The 20191-nt window shown below is 29.9% G+C and overlaps 1 protein-coding gene across 4 annotated transcripts in view; it reads left to right on the top strand.

Moving 5' to 3' along the window:
• Positions 1 to 19375, top strand: part of LOC123300980 — a 37344-nt gene extending 17969 nt beyond the window's left edge. Inside the window, exons 4-12 of one of the 4 annotated variants that reach the window (XM_044883687.1) lie at positions 13 to 296; positions 1375 to 1464; positions 4049 to 4267; positions 7137 to 7461; positions 11026 to 11172; positions 12902 to 14745; positions 15365 to 15587; positions 15691 to 16342; positions 16424 to 19374. In XM_044883687.1, the coding sequence (XP_044739622.1) occupies positions 13 to 296; positions 1375 to 1464; positions 4049 to 4267; positions 7137 to 7461; positions 11026 to 11172; positions 12902 to 14745; positions 15365 to 15587; positions 15691 to 16342; positions 16424 to 18639 (6000 nt within the window). In that variant the 3' untranslated portion in view covers positions 18640 to 19374. Of the gene's footprint in view, positions 1 to 12; positions 297 to 1374; positions 1465 to 4048; positions 4268 to 7136; positions 7462 to 11025; positions 11173 to 12901; positions 14746 to 15364; positions 15588 to 15690 lie in introns of all 4 variants that reach the window. The other 3 variants (XM_044883679.1, XM_044883697.1, XM_044883705.1) reach the window with 3 other exon arrangements.
• Positions 19376 to 20191: the final 816 nt, after the last annotated feature.

Genomic DNA, 20191 nt, shown 5'->3' with positions numbered 1-20191 from the left:
TTTTGTTTCTAGCTATTGTATTGTCTTCGGTTTTATCGAGGGGATGACAAAATTCGTAATTTTATATGGGATCTAATTGCACCAAAAGAAGAAGGTATTGATCCAGCAAAAATTACACGAAATCATAGTGGACTTCGAGATCCTGTACCACGAGGTATACGTAATAAAAATAAAAAAGGGAAAAAGGATACTAAAGCAGCTGTGGATACGAATCATTGGAGTCGTAATGAGAAATATGATGGTGATATCTTTCTAGAAAGTAATTACAAGAAACATCTTGGACGACATGCGAACAAGTGAGTTTCTTAATTTAAAAAATTATTACATATTTATGTTTTACTTTCTTCCTATAATGACCGGAATGTCTAGTAATTGCAGTAGTGGAGAAAAAAATCTGTCAAGATTTTCATAGACCTATGTGGAAATATCTTTAGAACTTGATAGTTTATCATTAAAACCATAGACAATCAACTACTAAGCACATTTTCTTGAACCTTTTATGAATTTGATTTTTTTTTTTTAAATTTTCATTTTATCAGAATATTTAGAATAGATAAGGCTTGAAAAAAAAGACCAGATCATCTGGGACACAAATTAGTTTAAACAATTTTTTTAATGACATTTACTTTTTATTGGCGGGCATTAAAAACGAAAATTAAAATTATTTATACTACAAAAACTTTTAAATGTATAAAATTGAAGAAAAAAAGTTCGAGATCATCAATACTACTAATTGATGATAGTAAACTGTGATCTTGAATGCTAAAAACATTTAAAATTTAAATATTTCCATGAAATTAATTTATTATCTGCTCTTCATCAACAAAAAAGCATCTTCTATTGAATTTTTTTAACTTTATAACTAAAAATAATTCTCATTTATAAACAAATTATATAGACAATGTAAATTATATTAGTATAACCTTTGTGTAGAACACTCATAATTAGGTATGAACTAATAAAAAATATTAATTGAGAAATATTTTTTCTCAGTTATCTTTTACACAATTATATCGAATAAGAAAAGACATTACTAATGTACATACCAAGAATACAAAATTACATTATATTATGTTGTTACAATAACCGAATTTCAACAAAAATAGTCTGAAAAGTCTTCTCCGACTTTTTTGTTATTCAGATTTTGCACCTTAATATACACTAAAATTATATTCAATCTGTTACAAACAAAATGAAAATTTTCAAATGCGGAAACAAGCTACGCTAGACATCCATTTAATCTACTTAAAAAAGAAAAAGAAAAAAGTTGGAAGTATTAGGTCCTTAAAGAATGTTCTTTTGATATAGCGTACTTTGTAAGGTATATCAGAGTAGTCTCTATTCTTAATATAAATATTTTTTGTTTCTAAAAAGGTTATTACTTCGAGTTCGAATGTTATACTACATAAAACATGAAATCATCGGTGATTTAGTTCAACACATTGCGGATGGAGTACAAGCAAGGTATTATTATTATTATGAAAAAATCACAAATACAAAAATTTTTACCCTGTTCGCATATAAATATTTTGCATGGCATTGTTTACAATAAAAAAACAAATACAATAAAAAAAAACCTTAGCGGAAAACAAATTTATAAACGGTTATTGTTTTATTTTTATTACTTTTATATTTATATTTATTTGTTTTCATTAACAGCAGCCTTTTTCGCTAATGTTTGTTTAATATTTTAATGTACTGCCTTGCCTTTATGCTATAATTTTCATACTCAAATTCGTGACTAATAATTAAGTTTTCGCCCCCATATATTTTTTAAGACATTTCTCAGTAATTTGTCATTATGCTGTACGCCGGGTTCTTTGCCTGTTAACAATATCCTGCACTAAAATTTCATTGTGCATCCAATTACTTATTTTCATTTTTATATTCAGATTTTCAACAAAAAAAAAGTTTGCTTTAATTCACTAACAGCTTTAGGTAAAGCTTTTCAAATGTAGTTTCTATACTGGCATTATCACAGTAGTTAAGATAATTTAGTACAGACTCTTAGCTGAACTAAACTAAAATTTTACGATCCATTAGAGAAAAAAATTATGGTACTTTGTAAGTTACCCTCATTTTAAGTCAACATCAAATTTTCCCAATATTCTTTTTCTGAATGGCATTTCAGAAAAACACATATGATTCTAATTTAGGAATGATGAAGGGAAGCATTTAGAAGGTTATAGCATTTAGCACAAATTGAATGCAAAACTCGAACAGAGCTTCAAACAAAAGTTATTCTTTTTTATAACAACAGTTTTATAATTTTTTAAGAAATACTTTTTAGATTTGAAAGATGTAAATTATCGTCTTTGAATAAAGAATACGTAAAAAACCGATTTTACTCAGAATTCTATTTGCTTTCATTTTAAACATTAGAAATAAGCTACCCATTCCATAATTATTTTATGTTTTTCGTCTGGAAATCTAAAAAAGGAATTATTTGAGATTAATTAAATTAAAGATATTAATTTTGAGAAAATATACATCACAACATGTTTCGACATTTATATTTAATGAGGACTACATACAAGTCCACTTTCATTTTTTCTTCTTGAATGAATCGTATTAGTAGCTTAAAGGTCTGTACTAATTAAATTTTTACAATATGAGTAGTCAATTTCATTCAATTTTATTTAATCAAATTATCAAGAAAGCAATTTTATTTGTATTTATGGTATTCAAATTTTATATATTTATGAATGTTTATACTCATATTTTATTTTTTCCAATATTGTACATTATTTTTATACATTTTATTGCCTCCATTTACTTTTTTTTGCCTCCACGGACAGTCGAATGTACGGGAAAATATTTCTGATTAAAGACTTAAGTTCAATCATAATGAGGAATAACTTAGAAAAATAAGAGCAAAAAGGATACTTGAAATATATATATGTTAATTTTTGGTGGTACGATCTATCTACGACCTCGTTTCTTATATACCAAGCATAACCCAAAAGAAAGACGTAGTAATTATTTTAAAAGTAACTGTTATGTTATAGTGTTACTTATATATAATTGATGTTAACCAAGTTCAGCGGAAAACGTTCTTTTTCAATATTATATGTACTGATTTTATTTTCTTTAGTCATGTAGAAAATGTAATTTCCGCATTGTTTTCCGTGCGACAAATAACTAACTTCTCCTTTGTGCAGAAAATGTACTTGTCGCACAAATTTGCCTCACTGATTGCATTAATTAATTAATGTACGATATACTAATCCTAAACTTAAATATCTAAAGCAAATTAAACCTCTATTAAGTAAGATTTTATTGTTAAAAATTCAAAATCTATTTCATCTGCAAATATGAGTAAAACAAAAAAAAATTAAGTTTCTCTTCAAAATTTCAAACTTAAATTTCTCTTCAAAGTTATTCCTCGGAAGAAATGGGCTAGGGCTTACTTTAAAACTAATATATTTTTTTAAGATAAAACATGAAATTTCACGTTTAAATATTTTTTCTGAAGGTTTTTAAGTTTGAGTTAAAGCATTAGTCACGCTTTATATGGAATATCTGATGTGTATTTAATAATATAAACAGAATTAACTCAATGAAAATCATTTTTAAATTTATTCGTTATAAAAAAAAAAAATTAATATATTTAAAACTAAGTTATCGATTCTTTTTCAAACGATGATATTAATAAAAAGAATGAAATTTTGTGTGAGTTGAGTTCCAGTGTCGAACACTACATTAACGCCGTGTAAAAATTACTAATCCTTTTTTTTTTTGCAAGTCTGAGTATATTTCATTTTTATTTACATTTTAACTTAAACCATAATCTTCCTTTTAACAAAAAAAGACAAAAAAATGCTTTAACAATTAACAGAAAACGGCACGGCACTCTTTATAGCAAAATTGGTACAATTGGCTCTCAAAAAATAATTAAAATTTTTCCAAATCAATGCAAATCTTTCGCACAAAAAATAATTACAGAAAACAAATTCGAAAGATTCGCATAAAAAAAATTTTTTACTTTTGTTTTTAATTTTTTATATAATTGGTATTCAAAATCTAAAATTTGATTCAAAATTAACAGTGCCTTGCCGATAAACCCACCACAATGCGATCAACCGCCGGCTTTGTGGTGGGACACAGAGTGCGACAAATCGCTGCTAGTGGGCGTATGGAAGCATGGCTATGAGTGCTATGCAGAGATGCGTAACGATCCTGCACTTTGTTTCAATGCCCTATGCGGTGTACCGGATCAGCGTGCTAGTGCTAGCTCGCTTAATAAAATTCCTAAACCCACAGCACTGTAAGTAGTTATATGAATGCTCGCGTGCGATGTCATTTATTATTTATTTTTGACATCAATCGTTATCATCACCGTTTTTTTTTTGCTTTCATTACTTCAGCTTTTTATTTTTCAAAAATTCCTTTTTTTTCCACTTTCGATTCGATACAGCCAAAGTTGGTGAAATGTTGGGAATATATAAAAATAATAATCGAAAACATCAAAACTTTTTTGTAGATTAGAGGTGGCTTTTTATCACTCACTACTAAGGTCATTTTATACTTATGAGTATTAACTTAAACACTTGGGTATTATTCATTAATTCATTTCAATCATTTTATTAAAATCCTATTCCTATCAATGTTTGGAATCGAAAAATATTCGAATAGAGCCTTTGAAATCAAATAATTCAGACTCAGAGTGCCATTAAAATCATTATTACATTAACAAAAAATTGAAATACAGATATTTAAAGTTTAATTCAATAAGTCAAATCAATGAAAAAATAACACAGCAATTGCCAAAATCACGATATACACCTCGAAAAAAAAGTTAGCTGGTGGAATCACAGACATATAAATTAGATAATTACTCCGCCATGTACACGGACATTATAGAATCCCGTACCGTAAGGGGTCGTAATACATACTGTGTAATTAATTTTAGAAATGTTCTATTTTAGGAAATATTTTTTTATTTAGTCAAGCGAAAACCATAATAATAAAATATTTTTACAGAGTGCACATCTCATTTATACACCAATTACTTGCCTCATAAACAACAAGGTCTGCTATAAACATTCTGTGTTTATATCACTTTCTAATGGCGAATTTCATGAACCTTTAATATATTAAGGATAGATAATGTTGCTCATCAAACATGTGCGAATATTTTATATTTATAACCTTTATTTAAAATTTCAATAATTTTCGATTCCTACCTACGATATTAGATTGTATTTTTAATTCATTTGGAATAAATTTTGGGAAAAAAAGGAATTTTTGTTGTGTCCCTTTTTAAAGGGTTTTATTATAATTTATAAATATATAAATATATTTTTTAAGTTTAATTTCATAAAAACTGATAATACCTAGCTTTATTTTTTATTAATTAGTTGTGTGCATGCTTTTTTTGGATCACAAAATTACTTAAACGAAACTTCAATACAGAATTATTTTATTCTAGAACAATTCTATGTAATTTTAATTTAAATATTTTGTTGTATTTTTTTATGTTATTTGCGATATTATACAGTAGAGTTCCTATAATGTTATAGAGGAAGGTATGCTTCTATCGAATTAGAAACGCCTTTTTTTGTTTGCCTTTATAAACAAGGATGTTTCAGATATTTCAAAACAGGATTTAATTAACATATAAAAGTCCACAGAAGGAATAAGTGATGGTTGTTTTAAGTACCGTATATTTGATACTTGGTATGTTGCTTCATTCTATTAGGACTGAAAATTTTTTTATTTGGGGATAAAATCTTATAAAAATGTCTGTCATGAACTGTACTTTATTTCGTTATCTACGATATACGTACGTCATAGCAGCTATTATCAACCAAAAGTGACAAAACCACAAGGACATCACACTATACAATATATACGAAGCGAACCAGATACAATGCATATACTCGCCAATATATGTCAGGAAGAGTCGTATTTTGCAGTTAATGTTGCAGTTTTTCCTGAAAACACGAAAATCAAAATTTCATGAAAATCTTTGGAGCCATTTACCAGATTGTTAATATATATATATATATATATTATACAAGAATTGCTCGTTTAAATATATAAGATAAACGCCCCAACTGACGTATAAAAGCCCAGTATAAACCACTATTGATTTTATACTGTAGGTGTCATTTAAGAAAGGATTTTTCGAGATTCATGCCTTAATAGGGGGGAAATAGGAGATGAAAGTTTGTGTAAAAACCAAACATTTTTCCATTACTTGACCGATTTAAAAACTTCTTTCACGTATACCTGTAGAATGCTATATTATCAGCAGTAAAATATTCCGCACAAAAAAATTCAAACGCGGACGGAAAACTGCTAGTTTAACTATATTCTATGTAGTCATTAAACCCTAGAAATATATCCTAAATTTATATGACGATATTTTTTATGTTATGACCTTCGATTAATAAGGTTATCCATTAACAACATAATTATGAGATTTACTAAATATTAAACAATTTTAACTATCAACTAAATGTGAAGATCTATTGTATCAGCAAGACTGTATCTCCAGACTGCAGACTAGAGGGTGTATTTTAAGAGACACAATTAAAAAAGGTTTGTTAGGAACTGTCTAAACTTTCATTCTTTTTTTAGTAATTGGTTAGTACTGAAACTACGCAATCAGGTAGTAAAGTGTAACTAGGTTAACCTATCATTGACATAAACCAATTACACAGTCTGGTGATACAGTCGAATTGATACAATAGACCTTTGCAACTAGTTGATAGTTAAAATTGTTTAACGTTTTGTAAATCTCAGAAATAGATTGTCACTCGGAAGTAAATAATTTTTGAGCTCACATGTAACAGAAATTTTTTACTTGTTTTGATTTCTAGATTGTTTTTTAAAATCTTCCAAGTAGATATTTTTTCTTCCTATTGTTAAAAAAATAGTTTTTATGTGCGAGACCACCGCGTGAAAAATGAAATTTCGAGACAAAACGTATCTTCTTTTTATATGTTTAATTTTTAGTGGCTACATTATCCGATTATCTTATTGAAATTTGACTAGTACAAAATTAGGTATATTTTAAATCAAGAAGTCACAAACAGTATTAAGAAACAATGAATTTATTGGAACTCTATTGTACAATTCATATTATCAATTTTGATTCAATATAATTATTTATGATTTCAAACAAATAGTAATGAAGAAGGTGCTGGTGGTAGTGAATCAGTTTCAACGCCAACTAATGTACCAGAAGATGGTGGCGAAGCTGTTGACCAAGACGATGATACTAAATCAAAAACAAAAGACCCAGCATCAGAAAATATTGATCAGACTGACCCATCAGCAACAAATAATGCAAATGATGATAATAAAAGTGACGGTGGAAATAACTCATTAGCACAAGGAGAAAAACATCAATGGCCAGCGATGCAAGATTTAAATACACGATTACGGCGTGTGATTACATCATATCAACGTAATTATAAAAAGGAAGAGGCAAAAACTCAACAAAAATCTAAGGTATGTAAATTTTTACTTTATTTCCAAAATTATTGATTCCTTACCTATATTTAATCTATTCACAAATAATTAAATTTTAAGTATCAAAATAGTAAGCTAAAAGTTATCTTTCAAATAGAAATGAAGTAAGGAAATAGCTCCGTATTGATGTAGAAAGCTACAACTTCTTACCTTAATTATTCATTCGTAAATTTAAATTTCGTTTCTTAAATAATTCGTCCGAAACGAATGAATTTCATCTTCAAAGAACCATCATATAGTGCGGGACATAGTGTTAACCGATTTCTTTGCTGTTCTTGATTATAAAACGTTTCTAATGTGAAAACGATAAATAGAAATTTTTCCGCGTCATTTGAAAACAATTTATTGTTTAACATATATGTCTTGTCAAGAAACAACAAAATTTTTGTTACATAAACAATTATTATTAGTATGCGCTTGATTAATATTAAAATAATTTACTTAATTCTTAATTGTCAATATCAAAAACTTTATTAATAATGTTTTTTAATTGTATTGCATTTATGGTACAGGAGCTCGCAACGTCGGCAAAAAAAGAATTTTATTATTGCTGATTTTATGATATGTTGTTCCCCTTACTCTTTCTGTTAGAGCTTGGGCGGTCTGGCTACCGGAAGTGGTTGCGTTTAGTACTGCGCAGCCTAAAAGTTATGAAAAATGACATTTGTTGAATATATATCTTATGTTATGTTTTTTTGTCAAGTGTGGTACATGGCTGTGGCAGTTAAGGCGCTAGCTTAAATTATTTTAGTGATTACTAGTTCCGAGTTCGAATCCAGCAGCGGTTACCATTTTTTTTCAATTATCTTATTTAAGTTTTTTAATTTATTTAATTTTTATTGAATTGAACGTTTCATATTTTATTTTGTGATAACTCTGTATCGTCTTAGTTACGAAGTTTTAATTATTGGGTTGAATTTGTTCAATAGAGGAGGTGGTTGAGTTTAGAATTTTTTACCCTTTGCGTTCAGAAATGGGACACAATGATTTTTTAAAGAAAGATGAATGGGTCGATTTTTATTGTTATTATTATTATATATGGCCTTAAAAATTTAACTCGTAATTAAAACCGTTATCAAAAAAAAAAATAAGAAACGTTCAATATAAGAAAAATTAAATAAATTAAAAAAATTCAATAGAAATAATATAATAAATTAAAAAAAAAAAAAAAAAAAAAAAAAATTGGTGATTGCCGCTGGATTCGAACTCGGAACTAGTAATCACTAAAATAATTTAAGCTAGCGCCTTAACGGCCACAGCCATGTACCACGCTTAACAAAAAGACATAACATAAGATATATATTCAACAAATGTCACTTCTTTTTCATAACTTTTAATTGACCCTATTTCGTCTTTCATATTACTTCCATTCGATTCATCGTCTCAAAAAATATAAAATTGTTGTGATCCGATATTGCACACGATGCTATCTATAACTTTGAATAGACAAAAAAAAAATTGATTTACTATTCTTCAATCTAATTGTGATATTATTGATTATATGTGAACTTTTATTTAATCTAAATGCATATTAATACATTTTATGAAGTCGAATACAGTAGAAGCGCAGTAATCTGTTTAACCCGGCGCCTCTTCTTATCTAAATAAATGAATGCTTCTTGTCTGGAGTTAGAAAATGGTTGAAATCTCACTTTGACATGTAATTTATCGAAGTACAAGGTACTTTTTTTCAAAAAGTTCCAGACTACAGGAGGTCTGTGGCAGCACTCTATAATCCGACACCGCCGTGCAAAACGTTTATCGATTCCACTGCAATTATTTTTAGGCTGCTAAATTAATTAATGTCGTTTTTAAATTTCCTAAATAAGAAATTCTCCTGTTGCAAAATGAGTATTGCAACTTCTAGAGTAAGTTTTATTTAATTTAAAATTACTGCCATTAAACATGAAAATAATTATGACGATTTTAAAAATGCACAAAATCATATTCTTCCTAAAATCTCGGCGAAATAAGCATCAATAATTTCGTTATTTTGATTTCTTCTATTTGAACTTCAAAAGTATATATTTAATTTAAAACCCTTACTTCATTTCTGTTTCAATTGTGTGACTTAATAAATCAAAATAAAAATATTTTTTTAAATTTATTTATTTATGACCTTTTCTTTGGTTAAAACCTCTTAAATTAAATATAATTTTTACACAAAAACAACTTAAATCATATCATTTCATTAATGTTTTTTTTATTTAAAGCATGTTTTATAGTAGTAATTAAAATTTTCAATGTTAAATGTTGTATAAAAAAAATTGGAATTAAAATTTTAAGCATGCATTTCTTCTGATTGTTACTTAAGTAAATATTTTACTTAATTAGTGAAGAAAAGTTTTTTTTTTCTTTTAAATTCTTTATAATTTTGCTGAATGTATGTGATCTAATTTTAATTTGATAAATGCTGGATTATAATTAATTCCATTAATTGTTAAACCAGAGTATCTACTTTACCTCTTAATGCTATAACTTCCTTGAAAGGATTGAAAAATGTAAACTTTACACAAGGTGCGTTTATTTCTAATCTATTCATCCAAAAATCTGCTAAAATACACCGCCTATGTAAATCTGTTTCGAACTAAAATTATTGAGTTTAAATGGTCACATCTTTTTTGGCATCTAATATGACTCAGGTCTTAATAATCACCTCACTTTCAATTAGAAAGCTATTGCTCATCAAACAACCTACATTTTTTATTTGAAATATATTTTGAAAACCGAATACTTTTGGAGAAAATCAGTCATGACACAATGTCCTTTACAATTTTTACAAAATGATTTTTCTGTAACGGATTTTATTTCGATTAAACTGGGTCATGACTGATTTTAAGTCGCATTTCCCGGCCAAGTGGCCGAGCTAGTAAAGGCACCATTACCTTTACCTATATCTACTTAGACGAAGGTTGCAGGCTCGAATCCAGGCAGTGGCAGTCTGATAAATTATAAATAATGAAGCGGTAAATTGATCACATTGTCGTCGTTTTCATTAAATTCAGACAAAAATTGAACCGTTTTAAATATGTCTTAATGGTACCGTAGTTTACAAATAACAAAAAAACGTAAAAATTTGCAATATTATGGCTCAAACATAAAGTTTTATAATTTTCATAAAAAAATTTAGTTTTAAATATTTAAAATAAATTTTTAACCCTAAGAAAAATAATTTAAAAAAAGGATAATCCTGTTGCATGTTGATAAATAATAATTTTAAACACATTTTTTAACGCCTAATAGGCGGTTCTAGCTATTAACTGTAACAATAGCACAATTTATAAACTTTTATGAAGGAGTACAACAAATAGTGAATTTATACAAAGACCAGACGCGACCCATAAGAGTTTCTTCCGTAACGATGAAATTTCCTAAACTTCATTAAACTCTTTGAACGGTTGTAGTTACCGTAAGAACCTTACTTGTGCTACTACTATCAAGTTTTACATTAATTAAAAAAAAAATAATTACAATTAGATCACATAAATATTGTTCTGGAAATGGCTTTTGTAGCATTTTTATTTAACTGTATGTGTTCCTCAGTCAACAATAGGAAGTGCGGGGGGTGTTCATATACCAACCTCATCAACAACAACTGGTTCTACACAAATTGATCCAATTGGGGATGCTATTCGTGATGGCATTAGTATGCAAGGATGGGATTTACAACAACTTGCCATGTATTTATTGGTTAGTATCGCTAAAAATGGAACTTTTAGTTTTTTTATTTATTTATTATAAGCATGCGATGAGCTAAGCTTTTTTAAACATTTTTCTGAATAAAATATATCGTGAAATTGTGTTCATTTATAAAAAAATTTTTTATCTATCAACCCAAAAAGGTAAGTATTGTTAAATGGTATCAAAAATTAAAAATATCTATGTGTTAGATGCATATGTGTGTGAAGGTAAATATATTCTTGGTATAAATTCCTACGAAATCTTTCCAGTTTTTATAATTTAATTTGTACAAGAATAGTTAAAAAAAAATTCGGGGCTTCATTTACTAATACTTCACTCAAATTAAGTAAAATCATAGAGATAGTGTCATAGACCTATAGACATAAGAAACGCAGTAAGTGATTCTTGACCGCAGTGAGAGAGGTAGAAAGAGACAGAAATTGTAGACGTATAAGACTCTTTACTATGGTATTATCTTTATGAGTAAAACTCAAAGAAATCTAAAATGCAGCAATGTCACATTTGCCAAGTTTTAGCTTTTTTACTTGTAGAATAAAAATCGGCATTTTATTCTTCAAGCTTCTTATTTTTATTTTAGAGAAAAAAAAAAAGGAGGGCTTTCAGAAATACAAAAGCATTAACAGCGTCATCTGATATACGGTTTCTTATTTTAGTGACAATGTTTCCCGATAACGAGAAAACATGCTCATTCTCCGTCGATGTCGACTTAATAGTCATGACAGTTTTGTAGATTTTTTTCAAGAGTAGGCGTTCGTTGCGCAGTAGACTCAAATAATTGAAATTCTTGTTTTTATTAAATTTCTAGTTATGTGTGTGTGGCTGGCCTTGTCTGAAGCGCGGGTGGTGGGGTGACGGCAATGCAATACTCTAAACTGCTTGTTTAGTTACCTAGTTTTTTTTCTCGCCTCGACTATCTCAATAATTATCGAGCAGAATCCCTAGTAGAGATATCTTTAGCGCCACAGACTTTATTGCAAATATAAACTGTGATAGTGCGTGCTAAATTTCAAATTTTTTCAAAAAAGCCGTTTTGGCAATATTCACAATAATATACTTTTTTTTCTAAAATTTCAACACTCTGTATCTAGAAAATGACGCTTTCCTATCTCTAAATGCATAGGGAAATTAACATTATTTTAACGTTATCCTACCATTTGATAAAGTTCTGCTTATTATGTTATAACTTGAAAAACATTCCTGTATAGGTTTTAATATCATCATTAAATATGGATTAAAATAATATTCATTAATTTAATTTTTGAATATGTTAAAATAATGTAGATTTATAACCATTCCTTATGCAAATATTGTCCACAACCTTTTTTCTTCTGCTTGTATGTATTCAATACGTATAATAAATAAATAATTACAAAGAAAAGAAAAATACATTTTGAAAACTTTAATAATTTTCCATTAGTTAACGCACATTACGAAAGCAGAACTCTATTATATGTAATATTTTTATTCGAATACTTCGAGAACAGAAGACTTAAATCTAAAATGGAAAAGTAAATATTAGGAATATATTTACCTCTGATCTAAATTTGATGTTGAATTTAATGTATACGTAAGTATACAAACAAAAATTTATAAATGTAGTAGCATTTTTATATATTTATTTTTCGTCAATTCATCATTCTCACAAATCTTGATCTCGATACTGTATAAAAAAATAATTATTTGAAATAATCTTTTTTTATTAATTAAATTTCATTAGAAAATGGAAAGAGGTAATAAAAATGAACAAACATCACGCGATAATAAACCACGTTTGGATAGTAATCAACGTAAATGGACACGTCGTGAAGAAACTGATTTCCTTAAGACCATATGGAACTTTGGTGTACTGTATGATCCAGAAAAACAAACGTACGAATGGACCAAATTTAAATTACTATCAAAAATATCAAAAATTGACGAAGCCATGAATGAATATTATAAAGGATTTATAAATATGTGTAAACGTCAATGTGGACATAAAATTGATGAAGAAACAGAAATACCAGTTGAACCAATTGATCCGGAAAAAGCACGACGAACATTGGAACGAACTGAACTATTGAGTAAAATTCGAGAAGAGACGTTATGTCATGCGCAATTGGATGAACGATTAAAATTATGTTTACCGTCAACGGATTTGCCTGATTGGTGGATTTGTGGTAAACATGATGGCGATCTTTTAATTGGTGTAGCCAAACATGGTCTTGGGCGTAGTGATTATCATATACTTAATGATCCTGAATTATCATTCAATGATATTTTGCATAAACAATATACGTCCACTCTAGGTAACGATAATAAATTAACAATTAAATTAGAAAGTCCTGAAGATATTTTAAAATTCGATAACAAAAATGAAATAGTTGTTAAATTAGAAAAAGGTGAGGGGACACTTAAAATTGAAAAGGTTTTGAAAAAAGAAGAAGATCCTAAAAAGGAGAAAGTAGAAAAAATTGATCTTGATGAAAGTGAAACGGAAAAAGATAAAATTGAAGAAACAGATGAAAAATCATCTGAAGACAAATCTTCAGAGAAATCATCACCCGAATCAAAATCCGAAAAGAAAAAAGACATTGATGAAAATGATGAAAAACCTGAACGACGTACAACACGTTCAAAACGACGGCAAGAAGAATCTGAAAAGAAAAATTCGAAAGATGATCGCAAAGAGAATAAAAAGAAACAAGACGAAGTTAGTAAACAAGCAGCTGAATTAAAAGCAATGTTTCCTGATTTAGAAGTAATTCAACCTTTGTCCAGGTTGTCACAAATTGACACTTACATGTTACGCGACAAACCGCAAGGGGCAATTGATTTTACCGAAACGACAGTAGCACAAATGTTTAATAATGCAATTAAATGGCCGAAAGAATATGCTTTACAAATGCGGCTGCAACATATTGTTCACTGCGTGGAACATGGTGAATGGCCTGTATCTAAAAATTACACGGCATATTCAAATACAAAAAATACGGATCTTGATATTGCTGTGTATGATACACCAAATTTAACCCCAAAACGTGATACTTCAACACCGATGTCAACTTCGGAAGGTTCAGAAATAATCACGATTACAACTGATCACGGTGGAATATCATCGAAACTTAAATTGACCCAATCGGATTCGCCGCAAAGTAGCGGCAGTAGTACTAAGCGACGGAAGAAGCATATTGCAATCGATGTAGAAACTGAACGTGCAAAGCTTCATGCTTTGTTAAATAGTAGCAATGTAAGCAGCAGCAGTAACAACAATCAATCTAATAATCATTCAAATCAAATAACAACTGCTTCGTTATTAAAAACAAGTGCTTGGGCAAGTAATAATGATAATGAGGATTCAGAAGAATCTCGTCGTTCGACTCCAGTTACCCCACAAACATCATTGCAACCACCACCAGCCCATCAACAAATTTCTCGAGTTTTATCAATGCCTTTCGATTTGAAATACCAATCAAATAAATTGCCAGGATCTACGATCTCAGCTAACATCACTGCCGTTCCGTCAGCTTCATCGTCATCATCATCCTCAGCGGCTATGGCTCCTATTGACTTATCATCTGGGTAAGTATTTTGTTTTATTAACTTTACACAAGCAACAAAATTGTTGGATCAAAATCTGCACATTTTATGGTGACTTTAAATTTCATCTGTTCATGATTTATTGAGAGATAAAAGAACATTTTAAATTGAAAAGTTATTGATTCCTGTTTGTTGGATGCAGAACATAGTTAGCGCCTCCGACAGATGTAACAAATTTACCGATTAAATAATAAAAATATTTATTATTTATTAAATGTGTATTACATTAGTGGTATCTTTTGTGTAAATACTCATAAATATTAAGAATAAATGACGAAAATAGTTGATGATTTTCTCCAGGCAAGGTAAATTAAATATGTAATCATCTGAAAAATTCTTACGGGCTTTGTTTAAATCGTGAACTGTTTTTACACTGATGCTTAGGGGAATTTAGTTGAGTTTTTTGAAATATTAACGAGTATAGGACGTATTTTTGCATACGATTTCTGCTAAATAAGTTCAGTTTTTGATAAAATGTGTTGTCTTCATAATTGAAAGGATTTCTCTATAATGAACCTAATTTCAAAATCAAAAGATGTTCATACTCTTTGAACATCACTAACAAAATAATATATGTACTCAATAATCAATTATTTTTCAGGTTACCGAAAATGGCAACACCTGATATACCAAAAGTAACCATTCAACAATCTAATATGATACAAAATGAAGTGCAAGACTTTTCAATGGGCTCCAAAAAATCAAATAATCCACCTCCTACTACTTCTATAAACCTATCAACATCAAGTGGTTCTTCAAATTCTGGTGGAGCAAAAGGAAAATTGGATGATATGTTGAGTAAATTAATGAAAAAGAAAAATGCTGTAAGTATATTTTGAATTTGTAAAAATAATTTTGCTGTAACTTCCAAGTTCCTTCCATACTTTGGAACAAATTATATATCTATAACAAAAAATTCTTTTTTAGCCTGAACTGGAGCCAATTGTCGGAGGTAAAGAGAAGAAACGACGTAAATTAGATGAAATTGTACTGGGATTGTCAGCAGCTAAAGAACAATCCCAAACGCCTGAAGTATCGAAAAAAGTGACTGTCACACCTAGTGTTACAGTTACACCAACTTCAATACCAGCTACAACTTCAGGTCCTACACAAAAACCATTTACAATAACTGTAACGTCGGTTCCATCTCCCGTACCGGCATCTTCACGTAGTGGATCAATTCCACCTACAATACCTCCGATACCATCATCAAAAGATAGCTTTTCAACGTTCCTTCAACAAGCTGAGCAACAAAATTTACTATTAAAGAAACAACAACAACTGTTGCAACAAGCAGCTCAAGCACAATTACCAAGTCCATCGTCACGCAAAAGCTATGAACAAATGATAGCTGACATTAATAAAGTATCCGATTTTTCAACAAAAATAAATTCGTATTCACATGAAGCAAAAGTGAATAAATGGCTTGCCGAACAAAATACAGTGATACCAGAACAACCATTGTCAGCTGATTTTTTATCTGCTCCTCGACGTCGCAGACCAAGGGTGGATCCGTCATTACTCGATTGGAAGAAACTCACTGGAGAAGAAAATGTTTCTGTTGTTAACAGAGTTTCAGGTAAAAAATTAACGGGTTCTAAAGCACCGCCTTTAAAACGAGTAGCGCAGTGGTTAATTGAAAATCCTATGTATGATATAGATCCTAAATGGGCAGATTTAGTAAAAGAACGTGGAAATTTATCACATGATCTACAGAAACGATTGCCAGGCAGTAGTAAAAAAGGTCCAGGTAGACCACCTTTATTAGGAAGCCCAACTGGAAACACACCTGTCAGCTCAGCAAATCTTGCAACTTCTATGGCTTCAAACATGTCATTTCCTTCACTTTCAACTGCTGCTGGTTTGAATAGTCTAAATAACAGCCTTCTTTCTGGACTATCACTTGGACAATTTGACCCTAAAACTAATCCTTTATTAATGCCATTTGCTGGTATGCCTAATATGAATGCACTTAGTAGCTTGGGTGGTTTGGGTAGTTTAGGTAATATGAATCTATTTGCCAATTTGGCTTCACTTGGATTACCTGGCCTAGTTGGAATGGATGGTGCTGCTGCTGCTGCGGCATCAGCAGCATTAGGTATTCCAACTAGCACAGCTACTTCTATGTCTGAAGTAAATACACCTGCAAATACTTCCACAACTGCTTCAACTTCATCTTCTAAACAAAAATCACGTAAATCTAATGAATCTCAAAGCTCTTCATCAAGTACGAAACCTCCACCTGTTTCACCTGCATCTTCAAGCAATTTACCAACAACATCACCATTTCCATTTTTCTTTCCAAGTCCTAGTTTGCTGTATACTCCTTTGGGCTTGGGTAGCTTAAATCCTTTTTCAATGCAACCTGGTATGTCTACTGCTTTTGATACCTTGGCACAACAGTGTGGTCTACTGAATGGAATGGGCTTAAGTACGGCACCAACATCACATACATCGTCATCAAGTACGAAAACCTCGAGTAAATCACATAGTCCACGATCGACCAGCACAACGATGGCGACAGGAACATCAAGTTCTTCTAAATTTAGTAATAGCAGTAGTCAACAAAGAACTGGTTGGGAACAATTGGATAGAGTTCAACAAGCTCAGCTCCAACAATTATTACTCCCGCATGATACTCATTTATTAGAGAGTCTCAGCAGAGCAAGTAACATGGAAGTTGCCGCTAATTTACGATCATCGAGTGAAAAACGTAGCAGCAAGGAGGATAAAAAAGAATCTACGAGTAGTGTAGGAATAGATTTTACAAAATTAGAAAGACGAAGTAAACAATCGTCATCAGGCGCAGAAAGCTTCTCAAGTGCCGCGCTATTAGCTGATTATAATATGCCTGATAAATTTTTAAAAGCAAACCTTTCATCTAAACATGGATCATCAGATCATAGAAATTCATTGGATTTAAGTAAATCATCAAGTTCATTATCTGTGTATCCAACACCTTCCGAGTCATCATCATCATCCACAAAACGTAATCGTGAACAAGAATTAAAAGAAGCACTTGAACATTTAAGTAAAACACAAGCGGAATTAATAGCAAAACCTTCTGAAATGGAAGAAATTCGATTAACCCCATCAAATCTTTCAGCAGCAATAAAACGGCCTAGAGAAATAAATGCTCCTGAAGATTTGTCGGGTGCTAGTATTACTGTTGAAAAAATTCAAGATGATCAACCACCACCGAAAAAGGTAAAAGAACGGCATGATACATCAGATCGATCATCGTCGAAAGCATCTACCCCATGTTCAACACCAACTCCTGTACCAATTGAGCCACAAATACAAATACGTGTACAAACTCCGCAACCACAAGTACAAGCACCTCAACCTCCAATTGTTATACCACCAACGGTAAATCCTCCAATTGATGATTCAGGTGATGTTGATATTGAAGCATTGTTAACGCCATCTACGGTTGTGAAAGGAGGTTGTGCAACTCCATTGCCTGTAGCACCCCCACCACCACCAGCAACAAACGAAAATGAAAAAAGTAATGTTACTCCTGCTAAAGAAAACAATGAAGCGAATAATTCTTCTACTACACCAACATCAGACGACGCTTCAGAAAGTAAAAAAGAAAACTCATCTTCAACACCTGCGACACAAGAGGAACCTAGAACGGAGAATATTGAAAATAATAGTACTACTAATAATAAAAAAGCAACACCTGGTAGAAGAACACGGGGTAGTAAACGTAGATCTGGCGAAGAAATTGAAACGCCTGTTGTTGAGCGAAAGAATTTACGATCCAGTGCTGGACGTGCTGCAGCGGCAGCAGCAGCGCGAGCAGCTGCAGAACAAGCCAGGCAAGCTGAAGAAGCGGAGAATGCTAAAAATAATGAATCAACAACCGATTAAATTTATTTTATGTACTATATTGAATGAAATACTTAATTTCGCGTTATGAGCGAGTCACGGAATGGTGGACAAATACGCATGCGCTGTTAGTAACAGTTACTCGTTCGTAAGCAAGTAATGATTTTTTAAGTCATATACGATCTAATTTAAATTTATAATTAGCAATTATTAAAGACGGGGCTTGTTTAAATAAATGTTAATATATAAATTCAAAAAGATCTTTTACATTCTGTGATAGCATATCTCCGTTTCACTCTTAGTTGCATTTGGGGATATTGTGGTGAGTGAGAAAAAAACGTCGTTACGTTAAATTATTATATTTTTAGTATTTAAAGATATTTGTAAATTATTAAAAAAAAAAAAAAAACCAACAAAGTTTCAAAACAGTTTGTGAAAACGCTTATTATTTTAAAATTTAAGAGACAATTAATTTTGGATATTATTAAAAAAGAAAATCCGATTAAAAAAGTGTCTGATAAAAAAACAAAAATATTTTTATACCGCAACGAATAAAAGTGGTATAATTCAAAACTTTTTATGTAAATAGGTATATATTAATTAATTCATTAAGGCTAATATAAAAAAAACAATCAGATATTAATATTTGATATCTGACAAACGGAACTATTGTAGTATTTTAATATTGCATGTTTGATCAGATAAAAAAATTTTTGCGAGGAGAGACATTGTTTTGGTGTGTACGAAACGAATTTTTGTAAATATTTTTATTTTAATACATATTTTATTTAATTGCTTTATATTTTTACAAAAAAAGTGGCGCGTGTTTTTTTATTATTTTTTTGGAAAAAAATTTGTAGGTAATTTCCTTTTGAATAATTGTTGTTAAATTATTTTTCTAAAAGTTCATATAGCAAGTTTTTTTTCTTTGTTCCTCCCTTCACAAAATTTTGTTTCTTTGTTTTTGCAAAACAGAAAATTTTCAGCACAATTACAGGTAATCAAATTCAACTAATATGAAGTCAGTGTTGTATACCACATTTCATTGAGACAAAATTAATTTTCCAAAAAATCAATTTCCGTGCAAAAGTTTGACTGAATAAACGATAACGCTTTTTTTCTTTTTTTTTTGGCAAAAATTTAAAAGATTAAAATTTTTTTGTTATTTACCATTTTAGAGCATAATATTAAATCTATTACTTTTGTAATATGTTAAAGATGCTTAGAAGTTTGGGAAAATGGGCTTAGTAATTTTCTCTATCATAAGTACAAGTTTGATTTATATTTGACATTAAAAATAAAAAAATTATTATTTATAGTCTACATAGATTAGAAAAGAAAATGAATCTACAATGGGGTGTTAGTAACTTTAGATATTTATGGAATGAAATAATCACATTAAATTTTATATGATTGCATTGTAGGCAAAGTAACTAAAAATCGGATACTTTTTTGAAATATTGGCGATAGAGGTAAGTTTGCCAAGAAAATTAAAGAAAATAATGCCTGTTAATGTTGATTGATTGGAGAGAAAAATTTTTTATCTCCAAGACATTACGGCTTCTAAGCCTAAATTGGACTTGGAGAATTTTAC

This window comes from Chrysoperla carnea, chromosome 1 (assembly GCF_905475395.1).
Source record: "Chrysoperla carnea chromosome 1, inChrCarn1.1, whole genome shotgun sequence".
Lineage (NCBI taxonomy): Eukaryota > Metazoa > Arthropoda > Insecta > Neuroptera > Chrysopidae > Chrysoperla > Chrysoperla carnea.
Note: the sequence above shows the minus strand (reverse complement) of the source record. Positions and strands in the feature narration are given on the sequence as shown.